Source organism: Vipera berus (assembly GCF_964194415.1).
Source record: "Vipera berus genome assembly, chromosome: 5".
In the NCBI taxonomy this organism is placed as follows: domain Eukaryota; kingdom Metazoa; phylum Chordata; class Lepidosauria; order Squamata; family Viperidae; genus Vipera; species Vipera berus.
Window position 1 is genome coordinate 104,177,125 of NC_138207.1, and position 16,490 is coordinate 104,193,614.

The 16,490-nt window shown below is 45.1% G+C and overlaps 1 protein-coding gene across 1 annotated transcript in view; it reads left to right on the forward strand.

The window, feature by feature from the left end:
- RET (ret proto-oncogene) overlaps positions 1 to 16,490 on the forward strand; it is a gene marked incomplete at both ends in the record, with an annotated part of 108,077 nt that overhangs the window by 55,925 nt on the left and 35,662 nt on the right. The window contains 5 exons of the mRNA XM_081329728.1: positions 1,359 to 1,560; positions 3,846 to 4,045; positions 10,745 to 11,003; positions 14,116 to 14,241; positions 16,132 to 16,242. Of these exons, the coding sequence (XP_081185854.1) occupies positions 1,359 to 1,560; positions 3,846 to 4,045; positions 10,745 to 11,003; positions 14,116 to 14,241; positions 16,132 to 16,242 (898 nt within the window). The remainder of the gene's footprint in view (positions 1 to 1,358; positions 1,561 to 3,845; positions 4,046 to 10,744; positions 11,004 to 14,115; positions 14,242 to 16,131; positions 16,243 to 16,490) is intronic.

Here is a 16,490-nt window from a genome sequence, read left to right on the forward strand (position 1 = left end):
GTGGCCTCGGCTGGAGTGAATTTATTGGTGTTATTTTTTTTTTCCTGGAGCTCTTCGATCAGATTCTTCATCTGAAGGTCACACCTGGAAGCCTCTCTTAACAACCAGAGCTCAAGAGTTGCACCTTGTTACTCTGTAACAGACACGTCAAACACAAGGCCCGGGGGCCAGATCCGGCCCGCGAAGTGGTTTCATGTGGCCCGCGAAGCCATCCTGGAAACAGTGAGGGAACGGCCCCCACTGCCTTGGCCCTGGCCCAGAGACCCTCCTTCTGCCAGAGACCCTCAGATCTGTCCCACTCCTGCCCAGGCCCCCATAGGCACCCTTGATGCGAAGGATGTAGAGCTGGCCACGCCCACCCAGTAGGCCATACGTACTCTAGCCACGCCCACCCAGTAGGCCACGCCCACCCGACCCCCTGAGGGCAACCGCAATGCTGATGCGGCCCTCAATGAAATTGAGTTTGACACCCCTGCTCTGTAACTTTAATCTAGCTATAAAGGAGAATATTTGTAGCTGGGGGAGCTGAAATGGGTGTGTGTGTCCGTGGTGGTCTCTGAGCCGGGTTTTCTTGCAGACATTTCATTACCCAGCTAGGTAACATCATCAGTGCTGGTAAGGAGTGTGGTTTGGTGTCAGTTTATATCCCAGTGACTTGTCTGTGTTAGTGGGGGTGGTCTTAGAGATTCTTTGGTTGGGCTGTTTACTGTGGGTCTATGACAGTTGGCCATGGCCAACTTAATGTGGCCAACTCATCATGGGACAACTCACTTGCGGGACAAGAATTACACTAACAGCAATAGAGCTTAGACTTATATGCCGCTTCACACAGCTTTACAGCCCCTCTCTAAATGGTTTTATTGAGTATTGCCCCCAACACTCAGGGTCCTCATTTTACAGACCTTGGAAGGATGGAAGGCTGAGTCAACCTTGAGACGGTCAGGATCGAACTCCTGACAGTGGGCAGTGAGTCAGCCTGCCGTACTGCATTCTAAGCCCTGTGCCACCACGGCTGTTTACAGAAGTAGCCAAGAAATGTTACAATACAGTCATTAAAGGAGGCAAAAGGAGAGGGACAGAGTGAGACGCGAAGGGCAAAAATTAAAATATTTTTGCTTATTTATTTTAAAGAATTAAACTGAATTCTTAAATTGTCCCGTGGTGAGTTTTCCCTTTGGCGAGTTGTCCGTGGCGAGTTCAGTTCCCGTCTTACTATTGGCTTCTTTCCCCGTTTCTTGACTGGCGTATGGTTTGCTTGATTGACGGTCCGGTGTTAATTTTGGAGTTCATCTAGGCCGGTCTGGGTGCTGATGGCTGGTGGAGAGATGCTTTAATCTACCCCTCTTCTCCTTTTCCAGGGTACCGTCTTGGCATCGTTAACCGTCCTGGATGCAGACACAACGCCCATCTACCCTGTGGATACCAGCAGGAAGAAATACACGGGCACCATCAATTCCTCGGATCCATGGATACAGGAAACGTTTCGAGTGGAGCATCTGTTCCACGAGATTTACTTCTGCCCAAACGGCAGCCAAGTGCGGGGGACGCAACATGAATACAGTAATTTTAGCCATATTCTATTCTGTTCTATTCTGTTCTGTTCTGTTCTGTTCCATTCCGTTCCGTTCCGTTCCATTCTCTATTCTTTCATTCTATCCTATTTGTTATTGTATTTTCTATTCTATTCTATTCTATTCTATTCTATTCTATTCTATTCTATTCTATTCTATTCTATTCTATTCTATTCTATTCTATTCTATTCTAATTATTCTATCCTATTTTTTATTCTATTTTTATCCTATTTTCTATTTTATTCTCTTCTATTCTCTTCTATTCTATGTCCTGTGCTCACAAGAGCAGAGGCTGCATTTAATCCCTTCATTTTTGTTTCAACTTATTTTATTATGTTTTCCAAAGCATACACATAAAAAGCAACATAAAACAACAATCAGAAGGAATCATAAAGAATAACAAGAGAACAGAGGCAGAAGTGTGAATAAGTATGTATACACACACACACACACACACACACATATCAACTTACAACAGTTCATTTAATGACCTTGAGACAGCACTGAAAAAAGTGACTTAATGACTGTTTTTCACACTTATGACGGTCGCAGCATCCCCACGTGATCCCATGATCAAAATTCAGATGCTTAGCAACTGACTCCCATTTATGACTGTTATTTTTTGCGACCTTCTGACAAGCAAAATCAATGGGGAAGCCCGATTCATTTAACAACCGGGTGACTCCTAAGTAAATGGACTCAGCGATTCACATAACGCCTGGGGCAAGAAAGGTCATGAAATGGGGTCAAATTCAACGACCCCTGTCTCACTTAGCCACAGGAAGTGCGGGTTCGATTGTCGTAAGTCGAGGACTGCCTGTGCAAAGAGAGGCATCTCATTTCTTCTTCCAAAGATACGGAGAATATTCACTTCCGACCTTTAAAGCTTCTATATATTCTTGAGACAATACATCATAACTTCCGTATGTTGCGTAATGTGGTCGTATGTCAGGGGACTCCATAATAGGATTTGTCGAGAGGAGAATGTTGATGATGGATCCTTGTTGGAACAGTGACAGGGATGAAGAGATAGCAATGCATCTACAGGTGGCCCTCGACGTGTGATCACAATTGTAGCCGACATTTCTGCTGCTGCTAAGTGAGACGTTTGTTAAGTGGGTTTTGCCCCGTTTAACGACTTCTCTTGCCATAGTTGTTAAGTGAATCACTGCAGGGGTTAAGTTAGTCCCTCAGCTGAGAGTGGGCTGTTTGGTTTTGACCTAGATGGCCTCTTTGACCCTTCTTTCAAACCATTTTGTTCCCTCTGTCCAAAATGTGGACTTTGCTGCCTTCCCAAGAGTAGCTTTGTCTTTCAAATGCAGATGGACTGCTGAATCTTGTCCTAATGGGCTTATTCTCCATATGGTTCTTCTTTACATAGATATTGGCTCATACTAAAAACTTCCTGATGATCATAGTCCAACGTCTTGTCGTCTTCTCCTGTGTTGGGCCATGTGTTTACAAAGTGGTTATGTCCTGGTTCTGACAGATGACACTCTTCAAAGAACTTCAAGTCATTGTTTACCTTAAAGAATCTTTATTTGAGTAGCATGGCATCAGCACGTACACGGTCGAAGCCAAAATCTGAATTCCCCTCCCCTGAGCACATAGTATCCAAGCACAAGTCCCTCCTCCAATTCACAGTCATAAATCACATTCCCCAATTAGTTTGAAATGCAGGCTTTCCCCTCCAGTTCTCCAGCCCATCGTTTCTTATCATCTCTTATTTCAATAACCTTGGTTCTCACACTAGGTTCAGTATTGTTATGTCTAGCTAAACTCTCATGCACATTCCTCCTCCTCCCCCCCAGTATCATCTAATTCTAACTCTGATTCTAAGAGTAAAACATAAAAAGGAAAATGGCTGCATCTCCATATGTTGTCAGAGCAAGAACATCTGATGTTAGCAGCATTGACAGGTTATTTATGAAGAAGCTTCTTGGATGAGAAGCGAAACGTCTTCAAAGGAAAAACAAGGAAGTCCAGTTGCCTCCCGAAAAAGCCCCCTTGGGACAACCAGGACCTGGATGATTTTGAATCTCCATAGACGTTCTACCAGATGCGTTTCCTTCAGAAGCGTCTGGGGTTGCGTTACGGAACAGTACTCTGCATTTCACTACGTCTGTGGCCAGATTCCCCATAAACTAATCTCCACTGCCTGTCCGTTCTTCATCCACTGGGTGTCTCTCTTGGTTATCTATTCCCTTCTCCAAGTGCTAATAATGTACAGTGAAGTAAAACCAATTTTCTGGGTTTTTTGTTTTTTTTTTGCAGGGTTGATACTAAACAGGACTGTTTCCGTTACGGAAAGCCGTTCTTTCCTGCTGGACATCATTGTGAATGACACAACGTACCCGGGATGGGACAAATCCTTGACGCTTCACTTTAACGTCTCCGTCTTTCCCGTCCTGATCCAGTTCTCCAACACCACCTATCAGCTCACCGTGAACAGGAACGCCGCCAACTTTTCGCAAGTGAGGACGGGCGCCCCTCTCTTCTCTTTTAAACAGGAGCTTCTTAAAATTAAATCGTCGGGCAGGGAAACGTACGTAACGGATGCAAAGGTGGCTAGGACGTAGGCAGTTTGGACTCCTCCCAGCCAAGAACGTTCTTGCGTTCGAGATAAAGGTAGTCCTCGACTCAGCGACCGTAACTGAGCCCCAAATTTACGCTGTTAAGTAAGACCATTGTTCAGTGAGTTTTTGCCCCGCTTCTTGACACCGTTGTTAAATGAAACACTGAAGTTGTTAAGTTAGTAAACTGGTTCTTAAGTGAATCTGGCTTCCCCGTTGACTTTGCTGGTCAGAAAGTCGCAAAAGGGGATCACGTGGCCCCTCCAGGATGCTGCAACAGTCATAAGAACATGCCAGTTGCCGAGCGTCTGAATTTTGATCACGTGACCCTGGGGAAGCTGCAGTGGTCCTAAGTGTGTGAAAAACGGCCCAAAGTCACTTTTCCAGTGTGGTTGTAGCTTTGAATGGTCACTAAATGAATCCTTGGAAGTCGAGGGCTACAGGAATAAGGAAAGGGTTGGAACTGCAACACAATCAGACTGTGGGGCGCTTGGTGTTCTCTGAGCTGGGTTGTTTTCTTGCAGACGTTTCAGTACCCAGCTGGGTAACATCATCAGTGCTAGAAGAGAGTAGGATTTGTGGAGAGGAAGAGGAGGAAGAGGAGGACTGTGGGGTCCTTGCTGCTCTCTGAGCTTGGTTCTTTTCTTGCAGACATCTCATTACCAAACTAGGTAACATCATCAGTGCTAGTAAGGGAGTAGGATTTGTTGTTGTTGTTTGCTTGTCAGAAGGTCGCAAAAGGGGATCCTATGACCCCTGGACACTGCAGCTGTGATAAACATGAGTCAGTTACCAAGCAGCTGAATTTTGGTCGCGTGACCCTGGAGAGGCTGCAGTAGTCATAAGTGTGAAATACAGTCATCGCTCACTTTTTTCAGGGCTGCTGTAACTTGAAACAGTCACTAAACGAACTGTTGTAAGTTGTACGTATGGTTCTCTTGATGAAGGAAAAGAGGTGGTGGCATGGTTGAGAGACCTTCTCCTGCTTTATGCAGAAGTTAGAACAGGCTACTTGGCAGGAACTGCAGCAATATGACGCAATCGTGAAGATGTTGGACCAACAGCCACACTCCTGGCCACAATCCACTTTCAGATACAGAAGCTCAGTGGATGATTTATGAGCTATCGTTCTTTCGTAGTTTAGCCTTCCTTGCGCAGGAAAAGCCAGAGGCAGAGCTGTGCAACCAGCTCTCTGCAAGGAGTATAAATCCTTCCATTCCCCCCACCATCCAGTCAGAGCTGAAGAAGCTTCTTGAATGAGAAGCGAAACGTCTTGAAAGGAAAACAAAAAAAGTCCAGTTGCCTCCTGAAAAAGCATCTATGGGTCAACTGTGACCTGGACGACTGAGAATCTCCATAGACAGGCAGAGCTACTATTACACTGCTTCAAATGCTTGGGGGGGGGGGAAATGGGACATAAATCTAATAACAACAGAAAAATGAATGAATACATTCATGAATAGAATAGAGTAGAGTAGAATAGAATAGAATTAGAATAGAATAGAATAGAATAGAATAGAATAGAATAGAATAGAATAGAATAGAATAGAATAGAATAGAATAGAATAGAATAGAATAGAATAGAATAGAATCTGGAAGGGACCTTGGAGGTCTTCTAGTCCAGCCCCCTGCTCAAGCAGGAGCATCTATACCATCTCAGACAAATGGCTGTCCAGTCTCTTCTTAAAAACCACCCACAATTTCTGAAGGAACAACTTTTGTTCCACTGGTTGATTGTCCTCACTGCTAGGAAGTTTCTCCTTAATTCCAGTTTGCTTCTCTCTTTGATATGTTTCCAACCATTGTTTCTTGTCCTCTCCTCTGGTGCTTTGGAGAATAAAATGACGCCCTCTTCTTAATAAACCAAGTGATTGCAAAGGCAAAATAATTACCTTTTAAAGATTATTAAGCTACAGAGGAAGTGTTTAGTTCTTGAAATGATCTGTGTTGGTGGTTTAGAAAGAGGCAGTTAATTTATAGTTAATTTGGACTGACAATTTTTGTGGTTGCAATGCTCAAATTCTGTGCTATAATTTGAGTAAATGCATGTTATCACATGTTACAAGTCTCTTTTGCTGTATAAGCATGCATGTATCTTTATCTGTTTCGCATCTGCTGAGTTATCTTTGAAGCTTAATCCAGTTTCTTGTTAAGCTGTGCTGGGGCCTGTTTTCCGTGCTGGAAAACTGTAGCTTTTATTCCCATCAATCTAAAATGGCTCATATTTTATCTTCTGTTGGAGACAGTGGGTGTCCTAAGTATTTTGTGCAATTTGAACAGAAAATGCAGATGTTCTAATCAGCAGAGCAGAAAAAAGCAGTGAAGGAAAAGAGAAAAAAACCGAGTTCAGTTCTAAAAATTAAACCATATGAGAAGGGGCAGATTTTGCTGGTAAATTATTGTTCTGTTTTACAACTGGATTTCATAAAAGGGGATAGGGACTAATTCGTCCTTCATTGTTTGAAATTAAGGTTGAGCTCCTATTCCGAGGCTTAATCTGTAGATTTTCCACAACTGATAAATTCTATTTATATGTACACAGCTCAAATGAGCACCCAATTCTAACCCTTCACAACCATTGTTGCAGGTAAATTATTTTACTTCATTTCCTAAAAAAAAAAATCACATTCCAAGAAGATAATAAAATTAAAGCATAGAAGATTGGTCTTACTTCGGGAGAGAGGGAAAAACAACAACCCGGTTTTGCTTCTAACGTTGTGATGGAGAAAAACGACTGCCACATGTTAATGGTCTTAAACTCATCTGTGTTATTTCCAGGCGTAATATTTCTCCTCAGTTTGTTGAAATAAGAATAGCAACACATTAAGAGGCCATTATCTTCCTACTTGTTTTCTTGGACGTTCTGCAGTTCTGAAGTTCTCCAAAAGTCACTTTTTTTTGGCCTTTCCTTTGTGAGCAAAAGCATCACTTTGAAAGTTTATTGGCAAAATTCTGAAAGTCTTTCAAACAATGGAATAACTAGTAGTTCAGTGGTAAAGAGTGCCACAACATGAGCAGTCCAGAAGCTGAGAAAGAATAACACAGGGGTGTCAAACTCAATTTCATTGAGGGCCGCATCAGCATTGCCGTTGCCCTCAGGGGGCCGGGTGGGTGTGGCCTGGGTGGGCGTGGCCTACTGGGTGGGCGTGGCTAGAGTGCGTATGGCCTACTGGGTGGGCGTGGCCAACTCTACATCGTTCACATCAAGGGTGCCTATGGGGGCCTGGGCAGGAGTGGGACAGATCTGAGGGTCTCTGGCAGAAGGGGGGGGTCTCTGGGCCAGGGCCAAGGCAGTGGGGGCCGTTCCCTCACTGTTTCCAGGATGGCTTCGCGGGCCGCATGAAACCACTTCGCAGGCCGGATCTGGGCCCCGGGCCTTGTGTTTGACATGTCTGGAATAACATAACAAGGGGGAAATTATATCTTTGAGTTGGTTTTCAACAGACCAGATACTAATTACACAGGAATAACAGAGTCAGAAGAATTGGAAGGGACCTGGTCGAACTCCTTCGTGTTATAATTCTCTGTCGCACAAAACTTAAAATGTTAATCAGTGACTGGAGTCACTCTGTGACAGTTTGACTTCCACGATGGACATTTTTCCCCCAGGTCTATTCTCCTCCCATGCTGATACACGTAACGTTGTAGCTACTTGGCTGAAGGTAGATGAAAACGTTATCTCTGTCCTTGGAGAATTCTCAGGATGTGAAAAGGTCCTGAGATCTATCACAACTACGTAGTTTAAAGCTTATCTCTCTCTATATATATACTGAATAAGAGTACGGCTGGAAGGGACCTTGGAGGTCTTCTAGTCCCCCCCCCCTCCATTCAAGCATTTGAAACAAGTGGCTGTCCAGTCTCTTCTTAAAAACCTCCAGTGATGAAGCACCCACAACTTCTGGTGGCAAGCCGTTCCACTGGTTGATTGTCTTCACTGTCAGGAAGTTTCTCCTTAATTCCAGGTTGCTTCTCTCCTTGATTAGTTTCCATCCATTGCTTCTGGTCCTGCTTTCTGTGCTTTGGAGAACACCTTGACACCCCCCCCCTCTTCTCTGTGGCAGCCCCTCAAATACTGAAACACTGCTACCAAGAACCACGGGCAACTTGATAACCACCATTTGGTTAGCAGGAGAAAAATATTATCAAATACACATGACATCCCCTATTCTTAGAGACTCAGGTTGAGAAGCAGATCCAAAAAGGTCACCCCCACCTTACAATTTCAGTTATATATATAATAAAGAACCGCCGATTTTCAGAGCTTTGAGACGTTGGGCTGAATACAGAAGAAGCAAAGAGTTCCGCAAAGGTCAGCGCTAAAAACAGGAAGAAGAGATCCCTCCGATTGAGGAACAGAGAAAGAAATGGATGTTTTTGAACCCATTAGATTCGGGAAATGCCAGCCTATGCTGTCAATTCCCACATATGAAGGCAACACGGGAAGAATTGCATAAAGGCATGGATATTTTCTTAAAAACATTTGGAGACTCAGGTCAAGGCTTGTTAAATGACTGAACCTCAATAGTGCTTTTTCCATTTACTAATGTTTTGATTACTTTTTTTTTAAAGTTACATTAGTTGCAGCTGCTTGATTTATAAACCATTTTACCGTGCCTAGGGATGAGGCTAGAACATTAGGATGTAATATGCATTTTCTTATTTAACACTATAATGTAAATTATCTGGCATTTTAGATGACATGTCATCTAATTATTCCAGGGAATTGAACATTAAATTCCCACGATTATGAATTTCAGCCTTTTCCTATCTTGCTGGATCAACGAGGGTGAAGAGACCCAAATTTCATTTCGATTCATAGCCTGCTTTTCTTCAAAGACCTAAGCGGGCTTCTATGAAGATTAATTTTCGCTTTCTCCTGATATAGCAATGTTTTGGCCTATGTTAGGCTGAGAAGGATTGCTCCAAATTCACCTAGTGAGTTTCCACAGCTAACTTGATCCTGGATGTCACAATTTCTAACCCAACACGGCTACATCATATTGGCTTTTGCATTTCTTTTGCCCCATAATCTGTAGAAAAAGTTGATCTGATTTGGAGACATGAGCCAATACAAGATGCGTAACAGTCCGAGTGTCCTCCACAAACAAATTCCCGCAACGGTGAAAAGGGGCTGAGGCCATATCTCCATTTTAGCAATGCAGTAAATAGGTAGAGCAGCAGGGACTTGCTGCAACGTGTCTCAGCAATAAAATAGCATTTAATGACTTCTGTTTGAATAACCAGTCTTGCAGTGAAAAGTTCGAGCTGCGTTAAAAAGAGACCTGGGGGATCTTTTTCGGCATCGTGTTATATTGTCTGACTGTAGAAGAATTTTTTTGAATAATAATACTTTCCCCAACCTGTAATGGCCCTGGATATGGCCATTAATTAATTAATGGCTTGATGGTCTGCTTATTTAACGCCTTTTGCAAAGAGATTGCTGGAACTGGGTATGCATAGTTTAATCTAAAGAAGGACTAACTAGGTAGCAGTCTTTCAATATTTGAGGGGCTGCCACAGAGAAGACGGGGGTCAACTTATTTTGCAAAGCACAGAAGGAGGAAGAAGAAGAAGAAGAAGAAGAAGAAGAAGAAGAAGAAGAAGAAGAAGAAGAAGAAGAAGAAGAAGAAGAAGAAGAAGAAGAAGAAGAAGAAGAACTTCCAAAGAAGCAACGGATGGAAATGAATCAAGGAGATGTTCCAACCTAGAATTGGGGAAATTTTTCTTTACGGTGGGAACAATCAACCAGTGGAACGGCTTGCCTCCAGAAGTTGTGGCTGCTCCGTCAATGGTGGCTTTAAAGAAGAAATTGGACAGCCATTTATTTGGCATGGTATAGGGCAGACATGTCAAACACAAGGCCCGGGGGCTGGATCCAGCCCGCGAAGTGGTTTCATGCGGCCCGCGAAGCCATCCTGGAAACAGTGAGGGAACGGCTCCCACTGCCTTGACCCTGGCCCAGAGACCCTCCTCCTGCCAGAGACCCACAGATCTGTCCCACTCCTGCCCAGGCCCCCATAGGCACCCTTGATGCGAACAATGTAGAGCTGGCCATGCTCACCCAGTAGGGCATACGTACTGTAGCCATGCCCACCCCAGTAGGCCACGCCCACCCTGGCCATACCCACCCGCCCCCCTGAGGGCAACCGCAATGCTGATGCGGCCCTCAATGAAATTGAGTTTGACACCCCTGGTGTAGGGTCTCCTGCTTGAGCAGGGGGTTGGACTAGTACAGGGGCCCCAATCCCCGGTCCGTGAACCGGTACCAGGCTGCGGCATGCCAGCAACCAGTCCACAGAAACAAGGAAAGGCCCATCCACGGGATGCAGGCAGCACACACAACCACACGTTCTCCGGTCCGTGGAAAAGCCTTTCTCCACAGAACTGGTCCCTGGTGCCCAAAACGTTGGGGACCTCTGGACTAGAAGACCTCCCAACTCTGATTCTACCCTACCCTACCTTACCTTACCCCATCCCATCCCATCCTATCCACTTCTTTGCTCTTCTTCAGCAAGTCTTGCTGGCATGTTGATGGCTTCTCTTTTCTTTTCCCCATTCCTTCTCTCTCTCTCTCTCTCTCTCTCTCTTTTTTGACCCTAGATAGGAAAAATCTGCATCGACAACTGCATGAAGTTTTACGGCATCAGCATCACCTACAGCTTAGAGAGTCCGAACGTCAGCTGCTACGCGGTGGAGGTTGCTCCAAGCCACGACGACAAGTACGGAATTCTCTACGTGAACCATTCAGCTGTGTTGCGGAACCCCGAGTGCCGAGAGATACACTACCCCGTGGTAGCTAAAGAGGAGTGGAGCAGGAAGGAGGCTTATGCTCATCTTACTATCTTGCTTGAAGGATCACGTAAGACCTTTGCTGTTTCTAGAAAAGTTGGTGCTTGGCTACAGTTGAATGGGTGTGTGTGTGTGTGTGTGTGTGGGAGTCACTTGATACAGAACAGACCTTCCAAGTAAAGAACAAAGGAATGTTCACTTTTTTTTAATCCCATTTATATCCCGCCCTTCTCTGAAGACTCAGGGCGGCTTACAAGCTTAGCAGTAGCCTTCATTCTATGTATATGCCTGCTTATTAGGGCTTTCACACACACCCCAAGCGGCATTATTACAAAGTCAGCTTAATTGGCCCCAACAATCTGGGTCCTCATTTTACCTACCTCGGAAGGATGGAAGGCTGAGTCAACCTTGAGCCTGGTGGGATGCGAACCTGCACTAATTGCAGGCAGCTGGTGTTACTTAAGGAGGCATTAGCCCACTGCTTCACCAAGGCTCTTTTGTCCAGTTCTCAGAGGTATTGCAACAGAAAGCTTCGGGATGAAATTTTCCCCTGCTCCCCGCCACTTGTTCCCTTTCCCTCATGAAACAAATGGATAATTTTAAGTTCCTAAGGGCAAGACTCTTGCCACAGCTTCTGTTATTGTTCAGTGAGTTGAATAAGTCGATTTTGTGTAGACTTCTTTGCAAGAGGAAAGACTTGGAAGCTTTCAAGGAGAGACTGGACTGCCATCTGTCAGAAATGGTGTAGGGTCTCCTGCTTGGGTGGGGTGGGGTAGGGTTGGACTAGATCAGGGCTTTTCCACCTTTTCACCCATTGTACACACTTTTAGGATATGGCAACATCCGAGTACCACCAGTCGCCTTGCAAGGTGTTAAAAATTTGATGACCAAAAAAAAAAAAAAAGGAAAAAAGTGATGAAATACAGGTAGTCCTTGACTTACAACAGTTTGCTTAGTTACAATGGCACTGAAAAATGTGCCCCCCAAGCCACAGCCAAGCAAGACAACTGCCTGCCCACCCGGCAGCGCTCTTCCTCCTGTCCGAGGTTTTCATTGTTGTGAGCATTTCTGTTGAGGATTGGCAGCGGGGGTGGTGGTGGGGTGGGTGCTTGGTTTTTATTCCCCCCATCTGCCGGGTGGTTGCAGCAGGTTTTGGTCACTTCACATGACCCTGGGACATGACCATCATAAATATGAATCAATTGCCAAGCATCTGAATGTAAATCACAAGACCCCAAAGATGCTGCAACATTCCAGCTGATCGGTGCTTCTTCTGGGCTCAGAAGTGCCCAGATTAGTGCCAAGCTCCAGCTGGAGCCTGGTGCTGATCCTGGCGCTTTCGCTGAGCCCTGACAGCCCTGCAGCTCCAGCCGGCTCATTCCCCTCCCCTGCTACCACTTTTCAAGGATGGTTGGTACCACCTGCCAGGTGGTACCCGTACCACTGGTTGAAAAGCCCTGGACTAGATGACCTGCAAGGTCCTTTCCAATTCTGTTATTCTGAAATAAATATACAGTTTATTGTTAGAAAGAGAAGTGTGTTAAGCTCACGTAGAAGTACGAAGGCCGGGACTGTAGAGCCTTAATTGAGAAGGGAAGTACTAGTTCATTCACAGCTCACAGCTGAGGTTCCTGGTGAAAGTCAGAGCAAGTGGCAATAGCTAGCAAACTTTGGCTGGTCTTTAAAAAAAAACAAGGTAGGGTTGGGACCTCATTGTTCCTTGAATGGGAGGTCTCCAGAAGATCTGGCACAGAAGGCTACAAGATCAAGTGTGTGTATGGGGGAAAATTAACCAGAGAAAAGCCACAAGTAAGCCATTTCCATACTGGAAGTCGATGAAGATTCTCAGTCATCCAGAAAGTGTTGTCTGGAAGCTGAACCATGGCAACAGGACTTCTTTTCTGTTTTGGTTTGAGATGTTTTGCTGCTTGTTCAAGGAGCTCCTTAGCTCAGACTGAAGAAGCTGCTTGGATAAGCAATGAAACGTTTCAAATAAAAAAAGAATAGAAGTCAAATTGCCATGACTTTGGTTCCATATTGGGTGTAGAAACATTGATGGATGCATCCATATATTCCTCAGAGATTACCCAGCCAGCAGCCTTGGCTGATCTCAGAAGAATTGAAGCAGAATAATTCCTGGTTAACACTTGAGTGGGTGAACACTAGCTTCGCCCGGGGCTGACGGCTGGGCTGGGGCATCATGAAAACATCCCAGAAGGAAAGAAGTCACCAAAGAAGTTGCATTATGTCCTACGAAGTCAGTCGCTGGGTGAAGACTTTTACCATTCTTGTAAGAGAAGGGCAGATGGAGCCTGGAGGCAGAGTCAAGAGAGGACTCAGCCTAGAATCGTTACGTTGCCACAAGTGATCCCCTTTGAATTCCGTTGACTCTTACCTAGCACCAATTTAATGCCGACTGCTAGTTAACTAGATTCTTCTGAGTAGACTCGAGCAACAAATCTTCTAAGGTGGAACTTAACTTGTGATCCAGTGGTAGGATTCAGCTGGTTTGCACTGGTTTGGGAGAAATGGTAGCTAAATTTGTATGTTATTGTTGTTAGCCGCCCTGAGTCCTTCGGGAGATAGGGCGGCATATAAGTCCCAAAAATAAATAAACAAACAAACAAATAAACAAACAAACAAACAAACCTGAATTTGGAGAACTGGCTGGGTTCTGGAAGTCCAGTCTAGGCCTTGGAGGCCTGGAAGAGGCCTCTGAGGCCTAGAATGGCTCACTGGTAGTCCGTTCTAGGCTTCAGAGGCCTGGAGGAGGCCTCCCAGGCCTAGAATGGCCCACTGGAAGTGCATGAATGCCACTTCCAGAAGTCCGTTCTAGGCCTCAGAGGTGAGGAGGCCTCCCAGGCCTAGAACGGCCCACTGGAAGTCCATTCTAGGCTTTGGAGACCTAGAGGAGGCATTGAAGGCCTGGAGGAGGCCTCCCAGGCCTAGAATGGCCCACCAGAAGTGCGTGAATGCCACTTCGGGAAGTCCGTTCTAGGCATCGGAGGCCCAGGCCTGTATCGAATAAGAGAACCAGTTGCTCAGGTATTCGAATCCCACCACTGCTGTGAACCTTATTTTCCGTGCCCGACATTCGTGGGCTATAAGAAGGATTTCTGCACACATGATGGTGACAGCGATGCCACTTGGGGTCACAACCTCTTCTGCCTTTCTCTTCCCAGTTGTACACAACGATGAGAACTGTCCAGACTCCTGTGCTACAAGCAAAAGACGATCGGAGTGCGAAGAATGTGGAGGTGTCGGAGTGCTGACGGGGAAATGCCAGTGGAGGCAGGGAAGCGGGAAAGGTATCTTTGAGAAAGATTTGAAAATCTGCCTGAAAACCTGAGCCGTATTTTGCAGCAAATGCAGCTTTGTGGAATGTGTGCATTTCGTTAGTGGAAATGTTGTCCCTGATGTTCAGTCTATGGAGGTTCTCAAGTCATCCAAGTCATGGTTGTCCCAAATCTTTGGGACAACCTTGACCAGGATGACTGAGAACCTCCACAGACATTTAGCTATGCACTTTGGGATGAACACCCTTTGAATGCTGAGGGAGTATGAACGGATTTCCAGAAAACATTGCAGACTCCAGGAACCATCTGCGCTTCAGTTTTAGATGCAGACAACACAGACGCATCCCCAACAGCCTGTGCCTGTCTCCAACAGGGAAGGGACCCAGGGCAAAAAACATCCTGCAGCCAAGAAGGCCCCACATACATTTGCACCACTCAGGTGACCCTGAGGATATAGGTAAACCTCCAGGTGGCCTCAATGACTCTCTAAGAGAAGGCAAATGACCAGCTTTCTGCAAGGAGTATAAATCCTTTCCATTTCCCACCATCCAGTCAGAGCTGAAGAAGCTTCTTGGGTGAGAAGCGAAACGTCTTCAAAGAAAAACAAGAAAATCCAGTTGCCTTTTGGGATGGGTTTCCTTTGGTTTCTCTTCATCCCTGAACTTTTAAACATTTTTCTTGCTGTGTCTTTCTCTTTTTCCTGAAGGGCTTGGCTGCCCTTCATCTCCAAATTAGATCCTTAATATTGCCAGCATGGCGGTGGAGATCCTGCTGAAATAAGTAATGGTACCATAAAAATGGGTCTAGGACAACTCCTTGCGGGACAGTTCAATAGTGTATTAATCATTTCGGTACTTTTATTATTGGTGACCATGTTTCAGTCGAAATCATTGCAACTCTTGTATTTATGGATTTATCTATTTTATTATTCTGGCCCCTGGTTCCACCGAAATTAATTTAACTTTTGCATTTGTTGAACTGTCCCATGGCGAACTGGCCACGGTGAGTTGGCCTTGGTGAGTTCTCCCATTCTGCATAAAAACAGCCGTTAAGTGATTGCAACCTACAGGAAATAGATCTTGTTCCCTATTACTGTCAAACATTGCTCCAGATTTCTCCTAGGGGGAAAAAAAACTTTGCACGTGATCTTGCACATGAGCAAAGCTGTATAATCAGTGTGAATGGATCAATTTTCAAGAAAATGGATCCATTTTCACTTCATGTTGAAGTGGCACAGACACGAGTTGGCTTCAATAAATTGCTAGGGAGTTTACATTAGGATTTGCTTGATACCATGCCATGTGTGCATTCTCAGTCATCCAGATCATGGTTGTCGTGAAGGTGCTTTTTCAGGAGGCAACTGGACTTTCTTGTTTTTCTTTGAAGACGTTTCATTTTCCATCCAAGAAGCTTCTTCAGCTCTGACTGGATGGTGGGGAATGGAAGGATTTATACTCCTTGCAGAGAGCTGGTCATTTGCATTCTTTTTAGAGAGTCGTTGAGGCCACTTGGAGGTTTACCTGAGTGGTGCAAATGGGTGTGGAGCCTTCTTGACATGGACTGTGTTGTAGACTGGAGATAGATGATGTTGTATCCCTCCCCCTCTATTAAGAAAGGGCTGTCCATACTCATTTGCCCCACTCAGGTGACCCTGAGGAGAGAGATAAACCTCCAAGTGTCCTCTATGACTCTCTAAAAGAAGGCAAATGACCAGCACTGACTGCAAGAAGTATAAATCCTTCCATTCCCTACCATCCAGTCAGAGCTGAAGAAGCTTCTTGGATGAGAAGCAAAAAGTCCTCAAAGAAAAACAAAGTCCAGTTGCCTCCTAAAAAAAAAGCACCTTTGGGTTTGAATTGGTTATGCATTGCCCAGAATTCAGAAACCGTGTTCTGTTTTTAGGAATAACCACCAACTACTCTACTTGTAGTCCAAGCATCAAGACATGTCCGGATGGAATTTGCGATCCTGTCGAAAGCAGAGATAAGAGAATCTGCCCTCAAGATTGCACAAGTATGGAATCCGGACTTTTTTAAAAAAAAAATGACTCTTGGCTTTGATACCTTTTTTGCTTCTTTCTGTCCCTGAGTCAACACGGGTGCTTCAGCAGGCGATAGCATCTGGTGGATGACTTGGTCATAGCTCAGGGAGGTAAGACAGATCAGGCCTGAGGAATGCTTTGATGGACAGCTGCCAAGTGGATTCCCAGGGCTGTAAGCTAGATTGAGAAATCCTCAGTCAGTCAAGAATTCTGGAACAGA